Here is a 24,316-nt window from a genome sequence, read left to right on the forward strand (position 1 = left end):
AGAATTATTCCAGGAATAAATTCACCCATTTCTCCCAGTCCTCTTCACTCCACAGGCACCCCTCACCCTTTTTCTCCTCACTAACAAGAATTCCCAACAGTTCCCACACAAATAAATGCTGTTTCCAGGCCTGTTTTCCACCTGGTGCTCACACTGCTTTGTGAGACCTGAGAAAGGCTCCACATCCAGCTTCTCCCAGCTCAAAACCACCTCACCTGCCATCCTCAGAGCATCAACAGCCCCCAAAAACACCAACCCAGCACCTGCTGAGAGGCCTTTTATCACTGCATATCTCAAATAAAACAAGCTATAAAGTGCAGAAGATGCACAGAAAGGATTTGCTTCTGGAATAAAGCAATTTCCATCTTCTGGAATGATTTTTTGTGGCTTTACCTGCAGCCCTTAATAGCACTTTTACCCCTTTCCTCCCTAATTTGTGAAGCCTTGGTGTAGCATTCCACACCTTATTTGCTTTTTCAAGGTTTTCCAGGATGGATGAGGGGCAATTCAGCCTCACATTCCTTCCTCATTCTGGATAAAAATGCTCTGGGAGTAAAACCCACCCTGCTGTCCCAAAGATACCAACCATGACAGCTGTGAATTAACAAAGAAATGATGACTTCATCTAAAAATCCAAATTAAAAAGCACTATGAGATTTATTTAAGTCACACAACCAGAAGATTGGGATGAGGTGAATGCTAGAACCTTCCATGCTGAGGTGGCCAAGGTTAACAGGGTTAGCATCCACATAATTCCCTATTATCCACCCAAAATCACCTACAAATATTTCAGTATTTTACCTGCTCTAAACAACACAGAGTTAAGGACAAAGCAGAAAACACTGCCTGGGAAGCCTGACTGCTCCAATTTCCCAGGAAACAAGCTTTAATTCTTATTTTTGAATGCCCAGCAACCTTTCACACCTCACTACACACTCAGCACACCCCACCTCCAGCAAGCTCTGGAATTCCATCTCCTTGTTTTAGCTGCAGAGACAACAGCTGCCACACAGAAAGGCAAAGCACATCTGTTATTTTCCCTCCTGACCAAATCATCCTGGTTTCCTCCTGGATGGGAAGGAGCTGTTTTCCACAGCCACTGGAAATGCAAACACTCTGGATTTTCTCCAGTCAGCACAGCACATGGGTGCAGCTCCCTAATGATGTGTTTTGGACATGGAGATGAAAGAAAACACAGAATGCACTAAAAAAAAACAAAACCATATTGTCAGTCAGTGGAAATAAAGGAGTGTCCCAGAAAAGCCTGAGGAACACAAGCCGTGGTCAGGTGTTCCCTGCCTGAGTGTGCCAGTTAAAGAGGTTTTCTCTCCCAAAAAAATGTTCCTGCCTCTCCACAGGAAGCACAGAAGGGATCAGCCACTGCCCAAAGTCAGCTGCCTCCTTGCAAATTCACCTGCAGCACGTCAAGGTGAGGAAGGCTCTGCCCACCCTCTCCCTCAGGTGAGCCCTGAGCCCCCCTGGACACACCTGACCAAAAGTTCCCCCCTCCAGTCTCACCTCACAGCCTGGGAGCTCCACAAAGCAAAACTACCACATGAATTACAGCTTAGGCTTCACCTGTCACATGGAAAACAGGAGAAATTCCCTGTGTCCCTTTGCTACACGGCAGGCAGGTGTTTTCCAAAGGGCTGGAATACCTCACACAGTGAGTTATCTGCCCAGGAAAGAGAGAGGAGTGTTACCAAGGCAGAGGTTCAGAGAGCTGGGTACAAGCTGAGTGTAAACAGTGAGTAACCTTTGGAACTTGTCTGCTTTGGGGTCCAGCATTCAGTCAAGAGTCAGAGATGTCCTTAGAAAGCAGCTCTGAAAGTTTAGGGAAGCAGCACAAAGTGCTCTGAAGTTGTTCCCATAAATCAGGGAAATGTAACTTGCATTTCTGCACTCAGAAGCAGCCAGCCCCTCACACAGAGAGGTTCTCCTGGAAGGAAACTCTTAGGATGCCTCTGCAGCTCCCAATGGCTTCTCCCTGCTCAGGGCTGGCCTCTGGGCCACATCTCAGAGAACTGACTGCACCCTGACTCTTCCACAGGGATGGTAAATAACGTGTCAGAGTAGCAGCAGCAGGCAAAAAGCATTGAAGGGAAGGAGGAGAAAACCACCCAGGCCTCTCCCCGAGAGCCTCCCAGGTGTACACAGAGAAAACAGGCCAGAGGAGGAGCAGCCTGGAGGAAATCTGCACTGTAAAACCACAGTGGAATACAGAGATTTTACGTCAGAGCTTCCAGGGGGTTGAAACCAACACAAAACTGCCAGCAAGGACAAAGGCAAGTTCTCCATGGAAGACAGCACTCCTGAAGTTCAGAGCTGTGGTAACAAAGAGCAAATTCCAAAAGGCCTGTGTGCTTTTGCTGAGCTGGAGGATGCAGCACAGCAAGCACAGAGCAGAGCATTCCTATGGCCATTGCATTCCAGGTCACATCTGAATTGCCATGGAGCTCCAAGCAAAGCTCCACAGCATCCATGGAGACAACTGGAAACTCACTGAATGCAAGCCAGGGCTACAGAAAGAAAAGATCAACGTTAGACTGTGGCACAGGATGGTTAATGAACACCTGAAATAAAACACACACAGCTACCTTGAAATAATTGTTTCCTTCTGGAGTAAAAGGGGAAAAGAGAGAAAATTAGAGGTAAGCCAAAATCCAGCTGGTTGATCCTCACCCTTCCAGGCTGCCCAGATTTCAGAAGGGAAGGGAAGAAATTCTAGTGCTGAGAAAAGAAAGTTTAGGCTGAGAGATGGAGTTTGCACGTGGCTGTCTCTAATCCAAGGGGAAAGAAAAGACAAGACAGTTCAGAAAGAGCAAAATCCACCCCCGAGGAGCCCTCCTGAGAAGCAAGATCATGTTCCCACACGCAGCAAGCAGACAAACCCTCCAGAACCAGGTGAAAACATTCCCCATGGCTGAACTTCCCGCCAGGAGAGCACTCTGGGATCCTGCTCTGGGAGCCTCCACTCCAGAGGTGGCTGTAACTGAACCCCAGAGCTGCTCCAGCCGCCCTCCCTGCCCGAGCCAGCAGGGCGCTGCCTCCTGCCACCCTTCCCAAAGCGCCAACCCCATTTCCAAGGGAAGTGTCAAGGCCCCCACCAAAGCAACTCCACACACGCCACTCCAGGGCCAAACTGGGCACCAGTGGGGAGGAGAGGAATCACAGGATCATGGAATGGTTTGGGGCGGAAATTCCCAATTCATGGAACAGCTTAGGTTGGCAATTCCCAGAACACGGAATGGTTTGGGTTGGAAATTCAAAAATCATGGAATAGTTTGGGTTGGCAATTCCCAAATCACAGAATGGTATGGGTTGGAAATTCCCAGATCACGGGATGGTTTGGGTTGGAAATTCCAAAATCATGGAATGGTTTGGGGTGGCAACTCCCAATTCATGGAATGGTATTGGTTGGCAACTCCCAAATCATGGAATGGTATTGGTTGGCAATTCCCAAATTGTGGAATGGTTTGGGTTGGCAACTCCCAATTCATGGAATGGTTTGGGTTGGCAACTCCCAAATCGTGGAATGGTTTGGGGTGGAAATTCCCAAATCATTAAATAGCTTGGGTTGGCAATTCCAAAATCACAGAATGGTTTGGGTTGGCAATTCCCAGATCACGGAATGGTTTGGGGTGGAAATTCCAAAATCACAAAATGGTTTGGGGTGGAAATTCCAAAATCACAAAATGGTTTGGGGTGGAAATTCCAAAATCACAAAATGGTTTGGGGTGGAAATTCCAAAATCACAAAATGGTTTGGGGTGGAAATTCCAAAATCACAAAATGGTTTGGGGTGGAAATTCCAAAATCACAAAATGGTTTGGGGTGGCAATTCCCAGATCATGGAACGGCTTGGGGTGGCAATTCCCAAATCGTGGAATGGTTTGGGTTGGCAATTCCAAAATCACGGAATGGTTTGGGTTGGAAATTCCAAAATCATGGAATGGTTTGGGTTGGAAACTCCCAATTCATGGAATGGTTTGGGTTGGAAACTTCAAAATCACGGAATGGTTTGGGTTGGCAATTCCCAGATCGTGGAATGGTTTGGGTTGCAAAGGGCCCTCAAGACCATCATCCCACGGGCAGGAACACCTTCCATATCCCAGCTCGCTCCAAGCCCTGTCCAACCTCGGACACCTCCAGGGAAGCCGTGCCAAACCCTCACAGAGAAGAACTTTTCCCTAATATCCCACCCGAACCCACCTCCCCCTTCATCCCACCACCCCAAACTCCCCTGCACACCCTTCCCCACCCTCCCATCCCCTCCCTCCCCCTGCCCAGCCCCACCCCACGCACCTGGCGATGGGGCTCCGGCTCACGGAGCGCTTGGAGGCGAAGGGGCTGCTGGAGCGGCGGCGGCTGTAGGGGCTCGGGGACCTGCCGCTGTAGGAGCCGCTGCCCCGCTCGTAGCTGGACGAGCGCCTCCGGCCGTAGGGGCTCACGGATCGCTGCCGCCGGCTGTAGGGGCTGGGCGAGCGGGCGTTGGACTGGTAGCCCACGGGCTCCTTGTAGGGCGGGCTGAGGGACTGGCGGCGCGAGGAGCCGCCGGGGCTCTTCCTGTAGGGATCGTAGGTGCTGGAGGTGTGCGAGCGGGGCGGGCTGAGGTCGTATTCCTGCACGTAGGAGGCTCCCGAGGGGCTGTCGTCCAGTTTGGGGCTGTCCGACCATTTCCTGTGCGGGCTCCTGGATTTCCTCTTGGGGCTGTCGATGGTTTTGTAACTTTTGGGCGCATCCCTTTTGCGATGGCTTTTGCTGCGCTCTTTGTGGCTGGACTTGAGCTCCCGCTCCTTCCTGGATTTCTCCTTGTGCGCCTTGGCCGAGCGCGATTCCTTGTTGCTGCTCTTGGAGGAGAGCGCCTTGGGGTGCTCCTCGCTCTCCAGGAGCCTCTTGGAGGATCCCGAGATCCTCTCCTTGGCGGACCTGCTGGAAGCATCCAGGCTCTTTTCCAGCTTCCTGTCCTTCTCCGCCTGTTTGCTCTTCATCAGCTCCCGCAGCCGCTTGTGCTGGTGGTGCCGGTGCTTCTGCGCCCTCTCGCTCCTCTCCGCCCTCCTCTCCTCGTTGTCCCTCCTGTCCAGCTTGAGGGCCACATCGTCCGAGAAGGTGTCCGAGTCCGAGCTGATGTCGTCGTACTCCACCAGCGGCTTGATCACCGCTCCCAGGGGCGCCGCCGCTTCCTGGGCCGCCAGCGGCGACTCCTTGGAGTGCCTGGACTTGTGCCTCTTGTGCCTGGAGCCCGCCCGGTGCCTCTCCTTGCTGTTGGAGCTGCCGCCGCCCGGCTGCGAGGACCCCCCGCCGCCGTCCTTCTTGCCGCCATGTCTCTCCGGATTTGGCATTCCTCGGCACCGGCGAGGGGGGGACTCCGCGGAAGGCCCCAACTTCAAACTCCCCCCGCGCCCGCCCCTCGCACCATCCACGCCGGCCTCGGTCCTCCCTCCTACATGGGGAGCGGGGCGCGAGGCCCCGGAGGAGGCGGGAGGGACGGGGAGGGGAGCGGGGAAGGCCCCGGGAGGGGAGGGGGGGGCGCCGCGGCCTCACCGCCTCATCCGCGGGGCCCAGGCCCGGCGGGCAGCGCGGCCGCGGGGGCGCCCCGGGAAGGCGGGGCCCGGGCCCGCAGCGCTGCCCGCGGCCTCAGCGGCGGTGGCGGGGCCTGGGCGCGGATCCCCGGCCGGCCGAAGGGCCCCGGAGCCGCCGCCGCCGCCCCCGGCCCGGCCCCCGCGCTCTGCCCGAACCGGAGCGGCGCCGTCCGGGGGCACCGCCAACTCTCGCGAGACCCGCCTGCAACTCTCGCGATAACGCCGCCGCCGCCCCTCCCTCCGCTCCGGCGCGAGTCCTCCTCGTCCGCGAGTCCTCTCGGAGATGGGCGGGGGCGCGCGCTCGCTCCTCTCGCGAGAGCCGCCAAATCGCGCGGCCCGGCGGCGCCCTCCCGGCCAACTTTATCGGGGCGCGGGGCGGGGACAGCGCCCCCTAGCGCCCGGCCCGCAACAAAGCTCCATGGCGGCGCCGCCGCCGCCCCGCCGGCCCGGCCTCCCGCCGCTCTCCCGCTGCGCCGCCCTGCGCTCTGAAGCCGCCGGCGGGTCGCTGTGGGGCCCGCCGCGGCGCACGGCCGGCTAACGGGCGGTTAGCGCTCCGTTGGAGCTCCACAGCGGGCGCCGCCGCGCTTCCAGCAGCGCTGAGGGGGCGGGGCGTGCTGCCTCCCGAGCCCCGCCCGCCCCTGCGGCCGCCGCGAAGTCTCGCGAGAGCGCGGGAGCGCGGCCGCGGGCGCAGCGATGGCGGCGGCCGCCGCCGTGTGAGGGCCAGGGCGGCCCGGCCCGGCCGCCGCCCCCGCTCCCCGCCCGCTGCCGACCCCCCTCCAGCCCCTCGCCCTCTCTCCGTCCCGGCCCCGCACCTGCAATATGAAGGCAGCGCCGGGCAGCGCCGAGGGTGAGTGCGGCGCGAGGGACGCGGGGGTTCCCGTGAGGGAGCGAGCGGGGCCCGGTGGACCCGGGGTTCCCGGTGTGGGGGTGAGGTGCCGCCCCGGAACGTGAAACGGGCGAGGGTCTCAAAGGTGATTTGAGGTCTGGGCATGTCTGTGATGAGGAGCGAGCGCGGAGCCGGGCCTGGTTACTCTGGAGAAGAGGAGCTTGAGGGGGGATCCCGTAAATCCGTAGGGAAATCTCCAGGGAGTGTCAGAGCGGGTGCCGGGCTCTGTTCAGTCAGCCACAGCGAGGAGCAGCGGCCAGAAACCGAAACACAACAAGTTCCAGCTCGGTATGAAGAAGAGCGTGTCAGAGCCTGGAAGAGCTGCCCAGGGAGGGTGTGGGGTCTCCCTCTCGGGAGGGATTCCACTCCCACCTGGGCACATTCCAGGTGACCCTGCCTGCTCAGGGAGGTGGGGCTGGGTCCTCTGCTGAGCTCCCTTCCAGCTCTCTGCTGGGATTTTGGACAGCTCACTGCTGGCTGGGGAGGGGGCTTGCACCAGGTGAGCTCCAGGGGTCCCTTCCCAGCTCCAGCATCCCGTGCTGGTGCAGCTGAGGGGTTCAAAGTGCCTGAAAACAAAACCCCAGAATCGCTGGGGTTGGAAGGGACCTCTGGAGATCATCCAGTCCAACCAGGGAGCACAGGAGTGTGGCTCCAAAACAGCCAGCACACATTCATTTGTTCCTTACTCTGGGATTTGGAGGGCTCAGTGTGAGCTCTGTGGGCTGGGAAAGCACCAATAAGGAACCCAAACTGGAAATTTGGCAGGTGGATCCTGTGAGGTGACACCACAATGTCATGTTTGCCTTGGACCCTCTGGGGCTGGGCACAGGGTTTATTCTGGAATGATGCCCGCTGGGTTTTTGGGGTTTTTTTTGGACAGGAAAGTATAGAAAGCTGTGTTTCTTGGCAATAAAATACAGATTTGAGTGCTCCTGAAAGCCATGTTGTCTCTGTCACCTTCCAGCCACTCCCAGCACACGGCATGGCTGCCCTCAGCTTTGAGCTGATTGTGGAGTTCTGGAATGTTCCTGAGCTGGAAGGGACCCACAGCAGCATCAAAGTCCAGCTCCCAGCCCTGCACAGGCACCCCAAAAACCCCACCCTGTGCTGAGAGCCTTGTCCCAGCACTCCTGGAGCTGTGCCCGTGCCCTGGGGAGTCTGTTCAGAGCCTGAGCACCCTCTGGGAGAAGAACCTTTCCCAAAATCCAGCCTAAACCCCCCTGGCACAGCTCCAGCCACTGCCCCAGCTCCTGCTGGGAGGCAGGGGGGTGTCTGAGCACAGAATTTGGGACAGCTGGAATGACTTGGCTGAGGTTTTTCATGATGTGTGAGGACCTCTCAAGAAGAGGGGGAATCCAGGACACAAAATTGCTTTCACCCTGTGTGTCCCACACCCTCAGTTTCCTGCCCCTGGGGGTCCTGTCCTGGCAGAACTGAACCTGCTGAGGCCACATCACTCAGGGATGGAGCAGAACAGGAGCTGGGCACTTTCCAGACAGGCATCCCATGGCATTTTCATGGGAAAATCCTGGGATATTCCGTGACATTTACCTCACCTCGAGGTCTGGGGTTAAACCAGCAGTAAGAAAATCCTTTGAAATCATCTTAAAGGTGTAAAGTTTTGTATCCCTGCATTGATTTGTAAAGCCTCCAGTGTTGGCTCTTTGTGTTTCCTGACCATTCCTGTCTCCCAGAGGCAGAAATCCTCTGAAATCATCTTAAAGATGTAAAGTTTCTTAAAGGTGTAAAGTTTTGTATTCCTGCATTGATTTGTAAAGGCTCCAGTGTTGGCTCTCTGTGTTTCTGACCGTTCCTGTCTCCCAGAGCCAGAAATCCTTTCAAAGATGTAAAGTTTTGTATTCCTGCATTGATTTGTAAAGGCTCCAGTGTTGGCTCTTTGTGTTTCCTGACCATTCCTGTCTCCCAGAGGCAGAAATCCTTTGAAAGATGTGAAGTTTTGTATTCCTGAACTGATCTGTAAAGGCTCCAGTGTTGGCTCTGTGTTTCTGACCATTCCTGTCTCCCAGAGCCAGAAATCCTCTGAAATCATCTTAAAGGTGTAAAGTTTTGTATTCCTGAACTGATTTGTAAAGGCTTCCAGTGTTGGCTCCTTGTGTTTCCTGACCATTCCTGTCTCCCAGAGCCAGAAATCCTCTGAAATCATCTTAAAGATGTAAAGTTTTGTATTCCTGAACTGATCTGTAAAGGCTCCAGTGTTGGCTCTGTGTGTTTCTGACCGTTCCTGTCTCCCAGAGGCAGAAATCCTTTGAAAGATGTGAAGTTTTGTATTCCTGAACTGATCTGTAAAGGCTCCAGTGTTGGCTCCCTGTGTTTCTGACCGTTCCTGTCTCCCAGAGGCAGAGAAGCTGAACAAGATGAGCTCCCTCCTGGAGAGGCTCCACGCCAAGTACAGCCAGAACCGGCCCTGGACAGAGACCATGAAGCTGGTCAGGCAGGTCATGGTGAGCATTGCTGGGCTCTGGGCAGGCCCTGCCTGCAGCTGCCCTGCTGATGGCTTTGTTTTGGCTTCTCAGATCTCTGTCAGGTCTGTTTGGTTTGGTTTGGTTTCACTCTCTCCTGAGGGGTGCAGGGGAGGGAGGGATGTCCAAACCCTCTCTGCCTGACGTGCCTTTCCCTCCCCTAATCACAGATTAGTGCCAGGGAAAGGGTCAGACCTGAATTTTCTGCTCCTCACCCTTCCAGGATATTGTTTTGTGGAGCAGAGAGTTGTTTTGTGGGTATTTTTCACTCCACACTCAGCCCTGGCTTAGTCAAAAATGGGTTTGAAATATTGGTGTGGGTGGGAGAAGGGGAGATCTCAGCAAAGCCTCCTGCCCATTCTCAGGTGTTAAAAGTTTGCCCAGCTCTTTATTTTTCTGTCTCTTCTTCTAAAACTTTCAGCTTAGACCTATAAAAAGTTGCTGCATTCTGCTCTTCCAGCTGGGCAAATTGCTAAAAAGAAAATAATTCCAGGCCTGCCTTTGTAATCTGCTTGCAAACAGCTACTGTTCACCTAGAGGAATCAAAATGTTGTGATTTGGGGGTGAAATCTAATCTGCTTTTAATTATCTAAACAAACCTCACTTGGCTGCTCCAAAGTTGCCATAATTCCCTCCTGCTGAGGAAAAATGATATTTTTTTCTTCTGTCTGCCCAAGGAAAAGCGTGTGGTGCTGAACTCAGGGGGACACCAGCACCTGGTGAGCTGCTTGGAGACACTGCAGAAGGCCCTGAAAGGTTGGTGTGCTCTCCACAGGGAGGAAAATCCTATGGAAATGCTCCATAAAAACCACACGAGATGTTTTTGCTGTGTTTCACTGGGTTCATCACACACTGAGCTCAGTGCCAGGCAGGACAGTCAGGCTGTGCTGCTTTTATTGGGAAAATCCTCTCTTTGTCCACAGAATCTGTGGCTGCCCCATCCCTGGAAGTGTCCAGGGCTTGGAGCAGACTGGGATAGTGGGAGGTGTCCTGCTGGCTGGGCTTTAAGGTCCCTCCCAACCCAACCCATTCCATGATTCTGTGAGTGCCCATCCCTGGATTCCACTTGCAGAAGAAATTCCATCTCTCCTTGCAGTTTGGGAATATTTGGGTTTTTCTGTGCAGACCCTCGTGTCTGCATCTGGGGACAGATCCTGTGTGGTTGCACAGTGTGAGCAGACATGGGAGGGTGTAACAGCTGGGATTGGGTTTATTGCTGGTGCCCCATTCCTTCGGGAATGTTGGATCACTCCCCTGAGGTTTGGTTTTTGTTCCCTCCATCAGTGTCATCTCTGCCCGCCATGACCGATCGCTTGGAGTCCATCGCCAGGCAGAGCGGGTGGGTCACGGCAGAGACCCCTGTGCCCTGCCCACAGCCAGCCCTGAGGGGCTGGGGGCTTGTGTGGTGGATTGGGGGGGTTTGTGTGCTTGGTTTGGGGGGCTTGTGTTGGATTGGGGGGTTTGTGTTGGATTGGGGGCTTGTGTTGGATTGGGGGGCTTGTGTGATGGATTGGGGGGCTTGTGTGATGGACTGGGGGGCTTGTGTGGTGGATTTGGGGGCTTGTGTGTTGGATTGGGGGGTTTGTGTGGTGGATTGGGGGGCTTGTGTGATGGACTGGGGGGCTTGTGTGATGGATTGGGGGGTTTGTGTTGGATTGGGGGTTTGTGTGGTGGATTTGGGGTTTGTGTGGTGGATTTGGGGTTTGTGTGATGGATTGGGGGTTTGTGTGGTGGATTGGGGGGCTTGTGTGATGGATTGGGGGTTTGTGTGGTGGATTGGGGGGCTTGTGTGATGGATTGGGGGGTTTGTGTGGTGGATTTGGGGTTTGTGTGATGGATTGGGGGTTTGTGTGGTGGATTGGGGGTGTGTGTGATGGACTGGGGGGCTTGTGTGTTGGATTGGGGGGTTTGTGTTGGATTGGGGGCTTGTGTGATGGATTGGGGGGCTTGTGTGATGGATTGGGGGTTTGTGTGATGGATTGGGGGTTTGTGTGGTGGATTGGGGGTTTGTGTTGGATTGGGGGGTTTGTGTGGTGGATTGGGGGGTTTGTGTGATGGATTTGGGGTTTGTGTGATGGATTGGGGGGTTTGTGTGATGGATTGGGGGTTTGTGTGGTGGATTGGGGGGTTTGTGTGATGGATTGGGGGTTTGTGTGATGGATTGGGGGTTTGTGTGATGGATTGGGGGTTTGTGTGGTGGATTGGGGGTTTGTGTTGGATTGGGGGGTTTGTGTGATGGATTTGGGGTTTGTGTGATGGATTGGGGGTTTGTGTGGTGGATTGGGGGTTTGTGTTGGATTGGGGGGTTTGTGTGATGGATTGGGGGTTTGTGTGGTGGATTGGGGGGCTTGTGTGATGGATTGGGGGGCTTGTGTGATGGATTGGGGGGCTTGTGTGATGGATTGGGGGGTTTGTGTGATGGATTTGGGGTTTGTGTGATGGATTGGGGGTTTTGTGTTGGATTGGGGGGTTTTGTGTGCTTGGATTGTGGGGGTTTTGTGTGCTTGGATTGGGGGTTTTGTGTGCTTGGATTGGAGTTTTTGTTTGGACTGTGGGGTTTGTGTAATGGATTGTGGGATTTTGTGTACTTGGACTGGGGAGTTTGGTGTGCTTGGATTGGGGGTTTTGGGTGAGTTTGGTGTGCTTGGATTGGGGGATTTTGTGAGCTTGGATTGAAGGATTTTGTGTGTTTGGATTGGGGAGTTTTGTGTGCTTGGATTGGGGGGTTTTGTGTGGTGTTTTGTGTGCTTGGATTGTGGGGTTTTGTGTGGTGTTTTGTGTGCTTGGATTGTGTGGTTTTCTATGCTTGGATTGGGGGGGTTGTATGATGGATTGTGGGGTTTTGTGAGCTTGGATTGAGGGATTTTGTGTGCTTGGATTGGGAAGTTTTGTGTGCTTGGATTGGGGGGTTTTGTGTGGGTTCTGTGTGCTTGGATTGTGGGGTTTTGTGGTTTTTTTTTCTGTGCATCTCAGTGATTTTTGTTCTGTTTCCTGTGGCAGCCTCGGGTCCCACCTGAGCGCGAACGGCACCGAGTGCTACATCACCTCAGACATGTTCTATGTGGAGGTGCAGCTGGACCCCACAGGGCTGCTCTGTGATGTCAAGGTGGCTCACCATGGAGAAAACCCCGTGGTGGGTATTCCTGGGAAAAAGGAGCCCTTGTGCTTTTGGCATTCCTGATTATCTCCCTTTATTCTGAGCAGAGGAAATGGGTTTTATTTAATATTCCCTTAGACCCAGGGTTGCACCCTTGCTGCTTGTTCTAGTGGGAAGTAAAATCCTCCATGGAGTAGTTTGCTCCTGTGGGATTTTCTAATCAATGCACACTGTGGATCCACAACTTGCAAAATTATTTGGGGATTTACCTCAATTTTTCTGAGAATTTTGTGGAAGTTTTTGCTGTGTTTCCAAGGAAAGGAAAGGGAAGTTATTCTTACAAAGCTCAGATCTGGGAATGGAAAGTTAAAAATTGTGGAATGCTGGGAGAAAATGCCCTTCTGCACGTGGAGGAGAGTTTGAGCTTGGTGTTTGATTGGCCTCTCCTCAGAACAGCCCATCTTTAGTATCTCTATATAAGCTCATGGATTTTCAACCTAAATCTTTACAGCTTGAGAAATTTATTTCAAATTAATAATTTAAGAGGAGATATTACTACCTGGATTTGTTCTGCTTGAGGAGCAGCAGTAGAACCACAGCAAGTGGTTGTGAGCATTGTGTGGCTTCCCAGGAAAAGCTGATGCTTGGGAATCCCCTGCCCTGACATTCCCAGCTGCACAAAGCCTGCAGTGGCTGCATTCCACACTGACATCCTTGTGGGTTCTTCCTTTTCAGAGCTGTCCAGAGCTGGTGCAACATCTGAGGTGAGTGACAGGGGTGGCTTGTTGTGTTTTCTCTTTGCTGTAGTGATCTGATGCTATTTCACAAAATTCTTCACAGCTGCTCCTTCCCCACAAAGTGTCTTCACTTCTCCAGGGGATTTTCTGGTTTTGGCTCAGATCTTGTGATTCTGGCTGCTGTGCAAGGTGTCTTCAAAGCCCACAGCATATTAAAGCTGCATCATTTAAAGAATACATTTTCATGTAGCAAAAGTCTTTTTTTTTTTAAAGTGGCTCAGCATCTTTATTAATAATCACTTTTTAAAATGAAACCAATCCGTTATTAATTTGAATACTTGGTAACTTCCCTCTTTTTCCTTTCAGAGAGAAAAATTTTGATGAGTTTTCAAAGCATCTGAGGGGACTTGTGAACCTGTATAAGCTGCCAGGGGACAAGTAAGTCCAGGATATATTTATATCCACATATATGAAATGAAATAACAAGTCTAGAACACATTTATTTATACCCACACATACAAAATGAAAAAAGAAAAACCAAACCTCCAAGCTTGTAGGTTGGCACTGCACAGTTCCTTTCAAGTTTTCTTATATTGTTTTATTTTTTTTTCCCTAAGCAAACTTAAAACTAAAATGTACTTGGCTCTGCAGTCCCTGGAGTTGGATCTCCAAAAGATGGCTGGCATGTATTGGTAAGTTCTGTGGTGTCTGTGTGGTTTTCTAAATATCTATAAATGCTTAAAGTTCTGAGAAATTCCTTTTTAACTGCAGGATTTGATTTGAGGCAAAATAAAAGTTTGTAGCCAGGTGGATTCAGTGATGTTGTGGTTTAAATTGAGAAAGTTTTGGCCTTGTTTCACTGCTGTAGGTTCAGTGATAAACCAGCCATGCTGTAGAGGGTAAAGCAGCTTTTGTTTTGCCTGTACAGTGTGCAGTTTTGGATCAGCCCCTCTTTGGGTCCCAGAAATGTGAATTTTGAGTTGAAATCAGTCTCAGCACATGGATTTTGGTTTCGGGTGTGGCTGTGGCTTGTTTCAGACTGTGATTGCCTCTCTTGCAGGCAAGCCACCAATGCAAACCCCCTGGACAAGATCCTCCATGGCAGTGTTGGCTATCTCACCCCCAGGAGTGGAGGTACCTGTCATTCACTCTTAAAAAATGAATTAATTTTAATTAATTTAAAAAAATTATTTGTTCCTGGCCTCAAGTATGGGTCATAGTTCCACATTAACTGATGAAAAATAATAAAGTGAGAGAGAGACAAAGTCTTTGGGTGTTTGTGTGGCTTTGTGGGGTGGGGATGATCAGGATGACTTCTCAGGATGCCCATCAGAGTTTCTGTCCCCAGGTCTCCTGATGAACCTCAAGTATTACGTCTCCCCCTATGATTTATTTGAGGATGGCACTGGAGCCCCCGTGGTTCTGCACGAGAACAATGGTAGGTCAGCTGTGCAGCTGCTGCTTGAAGGAGGGAAGGGAGCAGAATTCCAGGCTCTGCTGCCCCCCTGTCCAGCAGGTTTAATGAGCTGTCCATTAAACCTGTCCAGTCACAGGTTTAATGAGCCCAGGTGTCAGCATGGCCCCAGGTGACCATTGGACCTTGTGGCTGTGCTGGAGTTGGAGCTGTGAGGTGTTGGGCTTTGCAGGCAGAGCCTTTTTCCTTGCAGTGAATCTCATTTTAACATGGGATTTGTTTTGTTACCTGAATAAAAAAATAGAATCCCAGAATGGTTTGGGTTTGGAGGGACCTTAAAGCTCATCCATGTGCAGGGACACCTTCCACTATCCCAGGTTCCTCAGAGCCCCATCCACCCTCATGCCTCTCCCATCATGCTGAAAGATTGTTTTTATGCATGGACATCTGGCTCTTGTTACAATGCCAAAACCAAGCTCCAGTTGTCAGGAAAAAAAGAGAGGGAAATTATCCAAAATCATAATTTGTTTTTCTTTGCAAAGAGCAAACAATGAACTCGCAAATGCATTTGGAAAATATTTTGAGGATGATGCAATTGGTCCACCTGGCAAAAGGGAAATGGAGCTATGGGTAGGACTGTCAGTTTGGCTGGTGTCCATTTGGTCCTGAAGGTGAACAGTGAACTCTGTGCCTTGTGGGGAAAGCCAGAGTAATATTTTATGGAATCACAGAATATTTTGTGTTGGAAGAGACCCCAGGGCTCATCCAGTTCCATGGGCAGGGACACCTTCCACTACCCCAGGTTGCCCCAAGCCCCATCCAACTTGGCCTTGAACACTTCCAGGGATGGAGAGTATATTTAATTTATATTTAATCCACAAAACCTGCCACTGGTGGGGTTTTTTTTCCACCAGCTCATGTCCTTGTTGGGTTCTTGTCCTGCTTCCCCTGCAGTTCCTCGCTCGCTGGGAATGAACGTGTCGGTGACAGTGGAGGGAACCATGGCCATGCACAAACTTCCAATTGCTCCACTGATCATGGGCTCCCATCCTGTGGACAGCAAAGGGTAAGGGCAGGACACGAGGCCAGCACTCAGCTGTAATTGTCACAGCATTCCATGAATCTCACGCGCTGCCTTTAGGCCAAGAAATGCCTTTTTCAGCTCTGGTGCTTCTGAAGATTGCCTTCATTTCTAGGGTGTAACAAGGTGTACTTGAGCAGACATAAATGTTGTGTCAGGTGAGAGCAGAAGCCCTGCAGCTCACAGGACCTTTTGTCCCCCCCTTCTTGCAGAACTCCATCTTTCTCCTCAATCACCAGTGCCAACAGCGTGGACTTGCCTGCTTGTTTCTTCCTGAAGTTCCCACGTCCCATTCCAGTGTCTCGAGCTTTCATCCAGAAACTGCAGAGCTGCACAGGTGGGTTGCAGACCTGTCAGACACATCTCTGGGGTTTTATTCACGTTCCCTCCTTTCTATCAGTAAATGCTGCTGATTTTTAATGTGTGCCAGGGGAGTTCCTCAGGGTTTTGTGGTGTTGTCAGTAAAACCTGGACAGGTTTTTATTGTATTTGCTGGGTCCCCAGAATAAGGAAGTAGTGAATAATCTGACTCCATGTTCTCAGAAGGCTAATTTATTATTTTATGATACTATATTATATTAAAGAATACTAAACTATACTAAAGAATACAGAAAGGATACTTATGAAAGGCTAAAAAGATAATAATGAAAACTTGTGAGCCCCAACACAGCTTGACCCTGATTGGCCAATAAGTCAAAACAATTCACAGAAACCCAATGAAACAAACATCTGTTGGTAAACAATCTCCAAACACATTCCAAAGGAGCAAAACACAGGAGAAACAAATCAGATCATTATTGTTTTCCTTTTTCTCTGAAGCTTCTCAGCTTCCCAGGAGCAAAATCTTAGGCGAAGAAAATATGACTACCACAGGTTTTCCACCATCCTGGATTCAGGTGCCATCATTCCCCTCTGTCTTGCCCCTCAGGTATCCCACTGTTTGACACTCCACCCACGTTTGTGCCCCTGTATGAGCTGATCACCCAGTTTGAGTTGTCCAAGGAGGCTGATCCCCTGAACCACAACATGCGCTTCTACGCCGTAAGTGTTCCCTCCCAGGCAGCCTGGGAGCCTCCACAGCAGCACCTCAGGGGGGTTCAGCTGCTTCCAGGTGGGATAAACAAAATGGGTGCAGTATTTATTCACAGACAAAACTTCTGCAGGCATTAGGATTCATGTGCCTGGCACAGGTTCTCAGAGAAGCTGTGGCTGCCCCAGCCCTGGCAGTGTCCAGTGCCAGGTTGGACAGGGCTTGGAGCAAGCTGGGATAGTGGGAAGTGTCTCAGTCTGTGGCACTGGATGGGATTTAAGGTCCTCCCAACCCCAACCATTCCATGATTCTGTGATGAGCATGGTATTTAGGAAAATCAGGTATTGAAAGATGCTTTGCTGCTGGAGTGCAGCTGCAGGGAGGAGAGCAGAGGGGCTGAGCCTTCCCAGGATCTGTCCCTTCCTTTTGAACAGTGATGTGTGGCTGAATAAATTGCAGCATTTTGGGAGAAATCCTTAAATTTGTGGATGAGTGTTAACTCCAGAGGATTCTCTGCTCAGAAGTGATGCCATCCAGTGTGAAACTGCTTTAGTGAGAACAGTGAATGCTACTTCTGAGGAATTAAAATATTCAGAGTGGAAGGAAAACATCCTCAGTGTTTGTCCCTATCAGCCAGAAAGGTGACATGGTGTCAGTGCCCTCTGAGCACTGCTGGGTGTCCATTACCCCTTTCTAAAGCAGGGATTGTTTGTCAGGCTCTTCCAGGACAGCAGCACTGTTACTTCCTGAACAAGGACGCTCCTCTCCCGGACGGACGGAGCCTGCAGGGAACTCTGATCAGCAAAATTGCTTTCCAGCACCCTGGCAGGGTGCCCCTCATCCTCAGCTTGATCCGGCACCAGGTGGCCTACAACACCCTCATTGGCAGCTGTGTCAAGAGGACAGTCCTGAAGGAAGGTGGGTGCCACTCCAGAGGAGTATGAAGTGGGAATGATGAACTCTGGGGGAGTTTTCTTCATCAGAAATTAAACCACTGCTGCTTTCCTTGGGTTTTTTTGTGTTTTTTTTTTTTTTTCCCATCTGTGTGAGCTCTGGTTCATCTCCACTGTTCCCTCAGTTAAAAGTTCCTCTGTCTTTCAGATTCTCCTGGGATCCTGCAGTTTGAAGTTTGCCCTCTCTCTGACTCCTGTTTCAGTGTGTCCTTCCAGCACCCTGTGAACGACTCCCTGGTGTGTGGTAAGTGGCCTCAGGGGCAGCAGGAGCAGCGTTTTTGGGAAGGCTGGCAGGCTTTCCTCACCCTGTGTGCAGGATTTTCATCTCTCCCTGCTCTCTTGCAGTGGTGATGGATGTTCAGGACTCCAGCCACGTGAACTGTAAGCTCTACAAAGGGTTGTCTGATGCCCTCATCTGTACAGATGATTTCATTGCCAAGGTTGTTCAAAGGTAAGCTGGGATTTTGTCCCACCTTGTGCTCCAAATCACACAGATGAGCTCTGCTCCATCTCCTGTTTATCCAGCAGTTCTGGAGCTGTTCTGAGGAGAGAAGAACTCAGAGCCTGCTGAAAATTCAATGCCAGACCTTGAACTGCAGCTACTTATTTTTGAGTTTGTTGGTTACACAGGGCTTTTATCACCTCAGTCACATTCAGAACAGAGCAGGACATTCCCAGGGCACAACACTCCTGTCACCTTTTGGGGAGGAACCACAGGTTTTGCTCTCAGCATGTTACAGACTTGTTATCCATGAGGAGAATGTGGTGTTACACTGATTTTTGAGCTCAAAAAGCTGCCCCTGCCCATGGCAGAGGGGTGGAACTGGATGGGCTTTAAGCTCTTCCAACCCAAGCCATCCTGGGATTTTTATGTTTGTAGGAAATCAGGTTTACCAAGCTTAGATAAAGGTGTTTTCTGCCAGAATTGGAGTAACAGCCCAGATTCCTTACTGAGGACAGGGCAGGGGGAATGGCTTTAAACTGAAACAGTAGTTCTAGGTGGGATATTGGGAAGAAATCCCTCCCTGTGAGGGTGGGGAGGCCCTGACACAGGCTCCCAGAGCAGCTGTGGCTGCCCCTGGATCTCTGGAAATGTCCCAGGCCAGGCTGGATGGGCTTGGAGCAGCCTGGGACAGTGGGAGGTGTCCCTGCCATGGCAGAGAGAGGGACTGGGTGGGTTTTAAGGCCCCTTCCAAACCAAAGCATTCCATGATTCTGTGCTTTTTAACTACCAGACATTGATCTGTCAGCTATCAGTTATTAGAGATAATTGATTAATCCTCCCTCTGATTGCAAGTGCAGTGTCTCATGGCTGGGTAGGGCTGGTGGGAGGAGCGTGAATTCAAGCAGAACAGCAGGACATAAAACCTGGACCTGCTTCTCCTGTGCAAGCCCCTGAGTGCTCATGTGTGAAACCTCCCCAGTGACCTCTGCTGAGGGCAGCCAGCCCCACCCTGACCCTGTGCTGTGTCTTGCAGGTGCATGTCCATCCCTGTCACCATGAGAGCCATCCGTAGGAAAGCAGAAACCATCCAAGCCGACACGCCAGCCCTGTCCCTCATTGCAGAGACAGTTGAAGACATGGTGAAGAAAAACCTGCCCCCAGCCAGCAGCCCAGGGTATGGCATGACCACAGGCAGCAACCCAATGAGTGGGACCACCACCCCAACCAACACTTTTCCTGGGGGGCCCATCACTACTTTGTTTAACATGAGCATAAGCATGAAAGAGAGGCATGACTCGGTGGGCCATGGGGAGGACTTCAGCAAAGTGTCTCAGAACCCTATTCTCACTAGTTTGTTGCAGATCACAGGGAATGTGGGGTCTACCATTGGCTCAAGTCCAACCCCCCCCCACCACACACCACCACCAGTATCCTCACCAGCCAGCAACACCAAGAACCACCCCATGCTCATGAACCTTCTTAAGGAGAATCCCCCTCAGGATTTCTCCACTCTCTATGGGAGCAGCCCTCTGGAAAGGCAGAACTCTTCCTCTGGCTCTCCCAGAATGGAAATGGGCCCTGGGGGGAATAAACAAAAGAAAAAAAAATCCCGCATGCCGGCCGACAAACCCAAGCACCAGACTGAGGATGATTTCCAGAGGGAGCTCTTTTCCATGGATGTTGACTCCCAGAACCCCATTTTTGATGTCAACATGACTGCAGACACCCTGGACACCCCTCACATTACTCCAGCACCCAGCCAGTGCAGCACTCCTCCCACCACGTACCCGCAGGCGCTGCCCCACGCCCAGCCCAGCATCCAGAGGATGGTTCGCCTGTCCAGCTCCGACAGCATCGGCGCCGATGTCACCGACATCCTCTCGGATATCGCCGAGGAGGCTTCCAAGCTGCCCACCACCACTGAGGACTGCCCACCCATTGGGACTCCCGTCAGAGACTCTTCTAGTTCAGGACATTCACAAAGTGCCCTCTTTGACCCCGATGTTTTTCAGGCCAACAGCAGTGAGAACCCCTACACAGACCCCGCGGACCTGATCGCGGACGCCGCTGTGAGCCCCAACAGCGACTCCTCCAACCATTTTTTTCCAGACGGGGTAGATTTCAACCCCGACTTGCTGAACAGTCAGAGCCAGAGTGGTTTTGGGGAGGAATACTTTGATGAGAGCAGTCAGAGCGGAGACACTGATGACTTCAAGGGCTATGCACCCCAGGCTCTAACTAATTTGGGGGTGCAAGTCTTAGGGGCTGATGGGGGGGAAAATAAATTTAAGGGGAGCACTCCATCCGATACGGTGGATTTTAGTATTATTGCAGCTGCCAGCAAAGCACTGGGGTCCTCTGACATCATGGAGCACCACAGTGGAGGTCAGAGCCCTTTGCTGAACACGGGGGATTTAGGAAAAGAGAAGTCTCAGAAACGGGTAAAGGAAGGCAATGGGTCTGGAAGTGCCATGGCAGGTGCTGGGATGGATGGGAAGCCGGGGAAGCGCAGCCGCACGCCATCCAGCGATGGCAAGAGCAAAGAGAAACTTCCAAAGAGGAAGAAGCAGGAGACAGATGGGAAATCTCCATCCCACAGTTCATCCAACAGGCCCTTCACGCCACCAGCAAGCACAGGTGGGTCCAAATCTCCGGGGAGTTCGGGCAGATCCCAGACTCCTCCCGGGGTAGCTACTCCTCCTATTCCAAAAATAACCATTCAGATCCCAAAAGGAACAGTGACTGTTGGCAAACCATCTTCACACGGCCAGTACACCAGTAGTGGTTCTGTCACCTCCTCCAGCAGCAAAAGCCATCATAGCCATTCTTCCTCCTCCTCCTCTTCTTCCTCCTCGTCAACCTCAGGCAAAATTAAAAGCAAATCAGAAGGGTCTTCTGGCTCAAAGATGAGCAGCAGCCTCTACTCCAGCCAGGGCGGCTCCGGCTCGGGTCAGTCCAAGGGCTCGGCCCAGTCGGTGGGAAAGCCAGGATCCTCCCCCATCACCAAGCACGGCCTCAGCGCCGGCTCTGGCAGCACCAAGATGAAACCTCAAGGAAAGCCATCGTCCCTCATGAACCCTTCCATGAGCAAACCAAACATCTCCCCGTCCCACTCGAGACCCTCGGGGGGTTCTGAGAAACTCGCCTCTCCCATGAAGCCTGTCCCGGGTACTCCCCCGTCGTCGAAAGCGAAGTCACCCATCAGTTCAGGCTCTGGTGGGTCCCACATGTCTGGGACTGGGTCAAGCTCGAGCATGAAATCATCTTCAGGCATGGGATCCTCTGGGTCTATGTCACAGAAACCGCCTCCCTCGTCCAATTCCTCCACGGCCTCTTCATCTTCCTTTTCATCCAGTGGGTCTTCCATGTCTTCATCCCAGAACCAGCATGGAAGCTCCAAAGGCAAGTCCCCGAGCAGAAACAAGAAGCCATCGCTGACCGCAGTCATAGACAAGCTGAAGCACGGCGTGGTCACGAGCGGGCCTGGCGGAGACGACCCCATGGATGGACAGATGGGGCCGAGTTCCAATTCCTCAAGCCATACAATGTCCTCCAAACACAACATGTCTGGAGGGGAGTTCCAGGGAAAGCGGGAGAAGAGCGACAAGGAGAAATCGAAGGTCTCCGTCTCTGGAGGATCCGTCGACTCTTCCAAGAAGAACTCGGATTCCAAAAACGTCGGAAGCACTGGAGTGGCCAAAATCATCATCAGCAAACACGATGGTGGTTCCCCCAGCATTAAAGCCAAAGTAACCCTGCAGAAACCCGGGGAAGGGGGTGGGGACGGGCTGAGGCCTCAGATGGCTTCTTCCAAAAGCTACGGGTCCCCCCTGATCAGCGGCTCCACGCCCAAACACGAGCGCTGCTCGCCCAGCCACAGCAAATCCCCGGCCTACACCCCCCAGAACATCGACAGCGAGAGCGAGTCGGGCTCTTCCATCGCCGAGAAATCCTACCAGAACAGCCCCAGCTCCGACGACGGCGTCCGGCCCCTGCCCGAGTACAGCGCCGAGAAGCACAAGAAGCACAAAAAGGAGAAGAAAAAAGTGAAAGACAAAGATCGGGACAGAGAGAGGGAGCGGGATAAGGACAGGGACAAGAAGAAATCCCACGGCATGAAGCCCGAGAGCTGGTCCAAGTCTCCCATCTCGGCAGATCAATCCCTGTCCATGGCGAGCAACGCCATCCTCTCAGCTGAGAGGCCATCCCGGGCCAGCCCCGAGTTCCTGATCGGGGAGGAGGATGATGATCTCATGGATGTTGCTCTAATTGGCAATTAATTCTCCCAGATGAGCTGTCTGCAGGTGCTGGAGGGAGGGAAGGAAGGATTCATCTCAAACCTGCCACACGGATCTTCACGGGGTGTGTTTGGAGAGGGGGAAAAAAAAAAGTATTTCCAAGGTATTTCCAAGATTTCCAGACCACCAAGGTCTGTGCAGGAGGATGTGAGTGCCAGGTCCCTTCATCCTGTGGGCACTCCCATTCTTCCTGGATTAATGAGTATTATCATCCCCTGGAGTTAACGGGGATGAAGCAGAGTGTGGGAATGTGGGAGCAGCTCCCAGAGGGGACAGACAGACAGACATAGGCTGCTCTGGGAGATCCCAGTCCCTCTGCCCTCTTCCCATTCAGGATAAGCTCCTTTGGAATGTAGGAAGTTTTAAAGTAATTGTTTTAGGAAATGTTTTAGGGCTGGGTTTTAATTCTTTGGAAGAAGGAAAAACCACGAGGTTTTTAATTTATTTGATTGCCACGGCATTCCTTCGTTCAATGCCCAGCTTAGCAGGGTGCTTTGGCACGAGCTGGGCACTGTTTCCTCATGGAAATCAGGATTTTATCCCAGGTCACAGCTCTGAGGGATTGCTGCTGCCTTGGGTTTGCCTTCCCATTTATTTTAGCTATTTATTCACCTCCATGTGGCACCACCTCGTGCTCCTTGTTTTCCCCCAGCGGGAATTTGGGCAGAGCCCGTGGCTTTGGGTGGCTCTGCAGCTTTGGTGACATTCCAGCATGGTGGAATTCCAGCAAATCTCCATGGAAAAGGGACTCCTGGCTGCACCAACAAGCTTGCCTGCAATCTCCTCGTGCTGCTGAAGCTGAGAATTGTGGTCACACACAGAAGCACTGCCCTGGGAAGGATTGTCCAGCTGAGGGACCCACGTCCTGCTTGGAAAACAATCCCAGGGTGGCTCAGCTGGCATCAGAGCTGCAGCAGAAGTGTTGATTTCCTTAAAAGATGGATTTTTTTTTTGGCTGGAATTAGGAGCATGACTCAGGCATCCTCTCCGGGCTGGTCTTGTGGTCCCTGAAAGGAAAAGAGACTCAGGAGTGTGTTTTATTTTTAAAAGCAGTTTCTCTGATTCACTGAAGAGGAATGTGGGAAATCAGGAGTTCTGCAAACACATCTCCTGTGGAATTATGTACTGAGCAGGATTTTTTGGGTTTTGCTGTCGGTGCTGGAGGCCAGGATTTCCCCCTGGGAATGAGCTTGTGCTTCACCTTTGGGGATGCAGCCTGAAAAGATGGCAAGGATTTGAGTTTTTGCTTTTAAACCACTGAAATTTCCCATCCTGGGCTGACCCCGGGGATACCCCAGGAAAGCTGTTTGGTTTCCAGCTTTTTTGGAAAGTTTTTTCAGTAGCTTGGCAACTCTCCTGTTAACTGTAGGGATTTTTCACCCCTGCCTCCAGTTTAGTTCCAGCATGGGAGCCTGAATGTCTCCCAGACTTCCCCCGTTTCTGGAGAACTTCCCCTCCTGACATTTTCCAGTATTTACCCCTTGCTCCTGGTGTCCTGCACACCACAACCAGAGCTTGAAACGATAGGAAAATGGGAATTAAATCCAAACCTGGAGCAAAAACGGATCCCTGGAGCTGCCCCCATCTCCTGCTTTGATTAAATCCTTTTTTTTTGGACAAAATCCCTTCAGTGAGTTGTGCGAGGGGGCACAAGCAGCCTTCCCAAAAAAAAGCACTTTGAAGTGGAATCCAGGCTGGGAATCCCCCAGGATGGCTCCCTGCACCCCTCCTTAGCCAGAGCTGTGTTTTCCTGCTGTGTTTTCCGTTAAAGTTGGAAGGGAAAGCAGCAAAATTGCCCCAAAAACCCGTTTTGAAGGAACAAGCTGCACTCGTTTCCTCTCCCCTCAGCCAGACCAAAGCTCAGTATCCAAAATTCCCCCTGTGGAAGGTGGGAACAGAGGGAACAACGGCTCCTCCAGCCCAAATTTAAAGCTTTTCACCCCATTTTGGTGCCCTGTCCCCTTCCAATGACGTCAGTCCTGGGAGAGCTGAGGTGCACGACCAGAGAGGCTTTGGGGTGGCAGTGCTGGGGCTCTGAGAAATGGTTTATTTTTGGAATATTTTTGCTTATATTCTCAATAATTTTACATCTTTCAGTATTCAGAAAGATAAAATAAAGCGAAAATTAAATATAAGCCAAACCTTTTAATCTCAGGTGGTGAAGCGAACGCGGAGATTAAAAGCAACTGCTTCTTTCCTGGATTATTCTCATCATGTACATAAATCCCTGGCTGGAAAATCGCTGGAATTGTAAATACCCCGCCTCCCGCGGCAGATTTTTTTTTTTTTTTTTTGGGGGGGAGTGCGGAAAGCG

The 24,316-nt window shown here is 51.9% G+C and overlaps 2 protein-coding genes across 4 annotated transcripts in view; one reads left to right on the forward strand and one right to left on the reverse strand.

Annotated features, from left to right (window-relative positions):
- Positions 1-6,171, reverse strand: part of CDK12 (cyclin dependent kinase 12) — a 30,547-nt gene extending 24,376 nt beyond the window's left edge. Inside the window, exon 1 of one of the 2 annotated variants that reach the window (XM_064399915.1) lies at positions 4,305-6,171. In XM_064399915.1, coding sequence (XP_064255985.1) covers positions 4,305-5,341 — 1,037 coding nt within the window. In that variant the 5' untranslated portion in view covers positions 5,342-6,171. The remainder of the gene's footprint in view (positions 1-4,304) is intronic. The other variant, XM_064399916.1, reaches the window with a different exon arrangement.
- Positions 6,172-6,259: 88 nt separating this feature from the next.
- Positions 6,260-24,294, forward strand: MED1 (mediator complex subunit 1). 2 transcript variants are annotated; one of them, XM_064399914.1, is made up of 18 exons: positions 6,260-6,428; positions 8,823-8,929; positions 9,625-9,703; positions 10,232-10,286; positions 11,948-12,080; positions 12,780-12,808; positions 13,148-13,219; positions 13,399-13,473; positions 13,842-13,915; positions 14,130-14,219; positions 15,150-15,261; positions 15,489-15,613; positions 16,205-16,317; positions 17,023-17,224; positions 17,408-17,503; positions 17,605-17,710; positions 18,738-18,878; positions 19,056-24,294. In XM_064399914.1, the coding sequence occupies exons 1-18, from the start codon at positions 6,401-6,403 to the stop codon at positions 21,982-21,984; spliced, it is 4,566 nt and encodes a 1,521-aa protein (XP_064255984.1). In that variant the 5' UTR covers positions 6,260-6,400; the 3' UTR covers positions 21,985-24,294. The 2 variants fall into 2 exon arrangements, with proteins under 2 accessions (XP_064255984.1, XP_064255983.1); XM_064399913.1 differs by having other exon boundaries at positions 18,738-24,293.
- The last annotated feature ends 22 nt before the right edge of the window (positions 24,295-24,316 follow it).

This window comes from Passer domesticus, chromosome 27, assembly GCF_036417665.1.
Source record: "Passer domesticus isolate bPasDom1 chromosome 27, bPasDom1.hap1, whole genome shotgun sequence".
NCBI classification, from domain to species: domain Eukaryota; kingdom Metazoa; phylum Chordata; class Aves; order Passeriformes; family Passeridae; genus Passer; species Passer domesticus.

Excerpts from the sequence above, each read along its gene's own strand:
- MED1 (XM_064399913.1), top strand. The coding sequence starts at position 6,401 with ATGAAGGCAGCGCCGGGCAGCGCCGAGG. Across the intron at positions 6,429-8,822 it reads AGCGCCGGGCAGCGCCGAGG|AGGCAGAGAAGCTGAACAAG; the intron begins GTGAGTGCGGCG and ends CCTGTCTCCCAG. Across the intron at positions 16,318-17,022 it reads ACAACATGCGCTTCTACGCC|GCTCTTCCAGGACAGCAGCA; the intron begins GTAAGTGTTCCC and ends ATTGTTTGTCAG.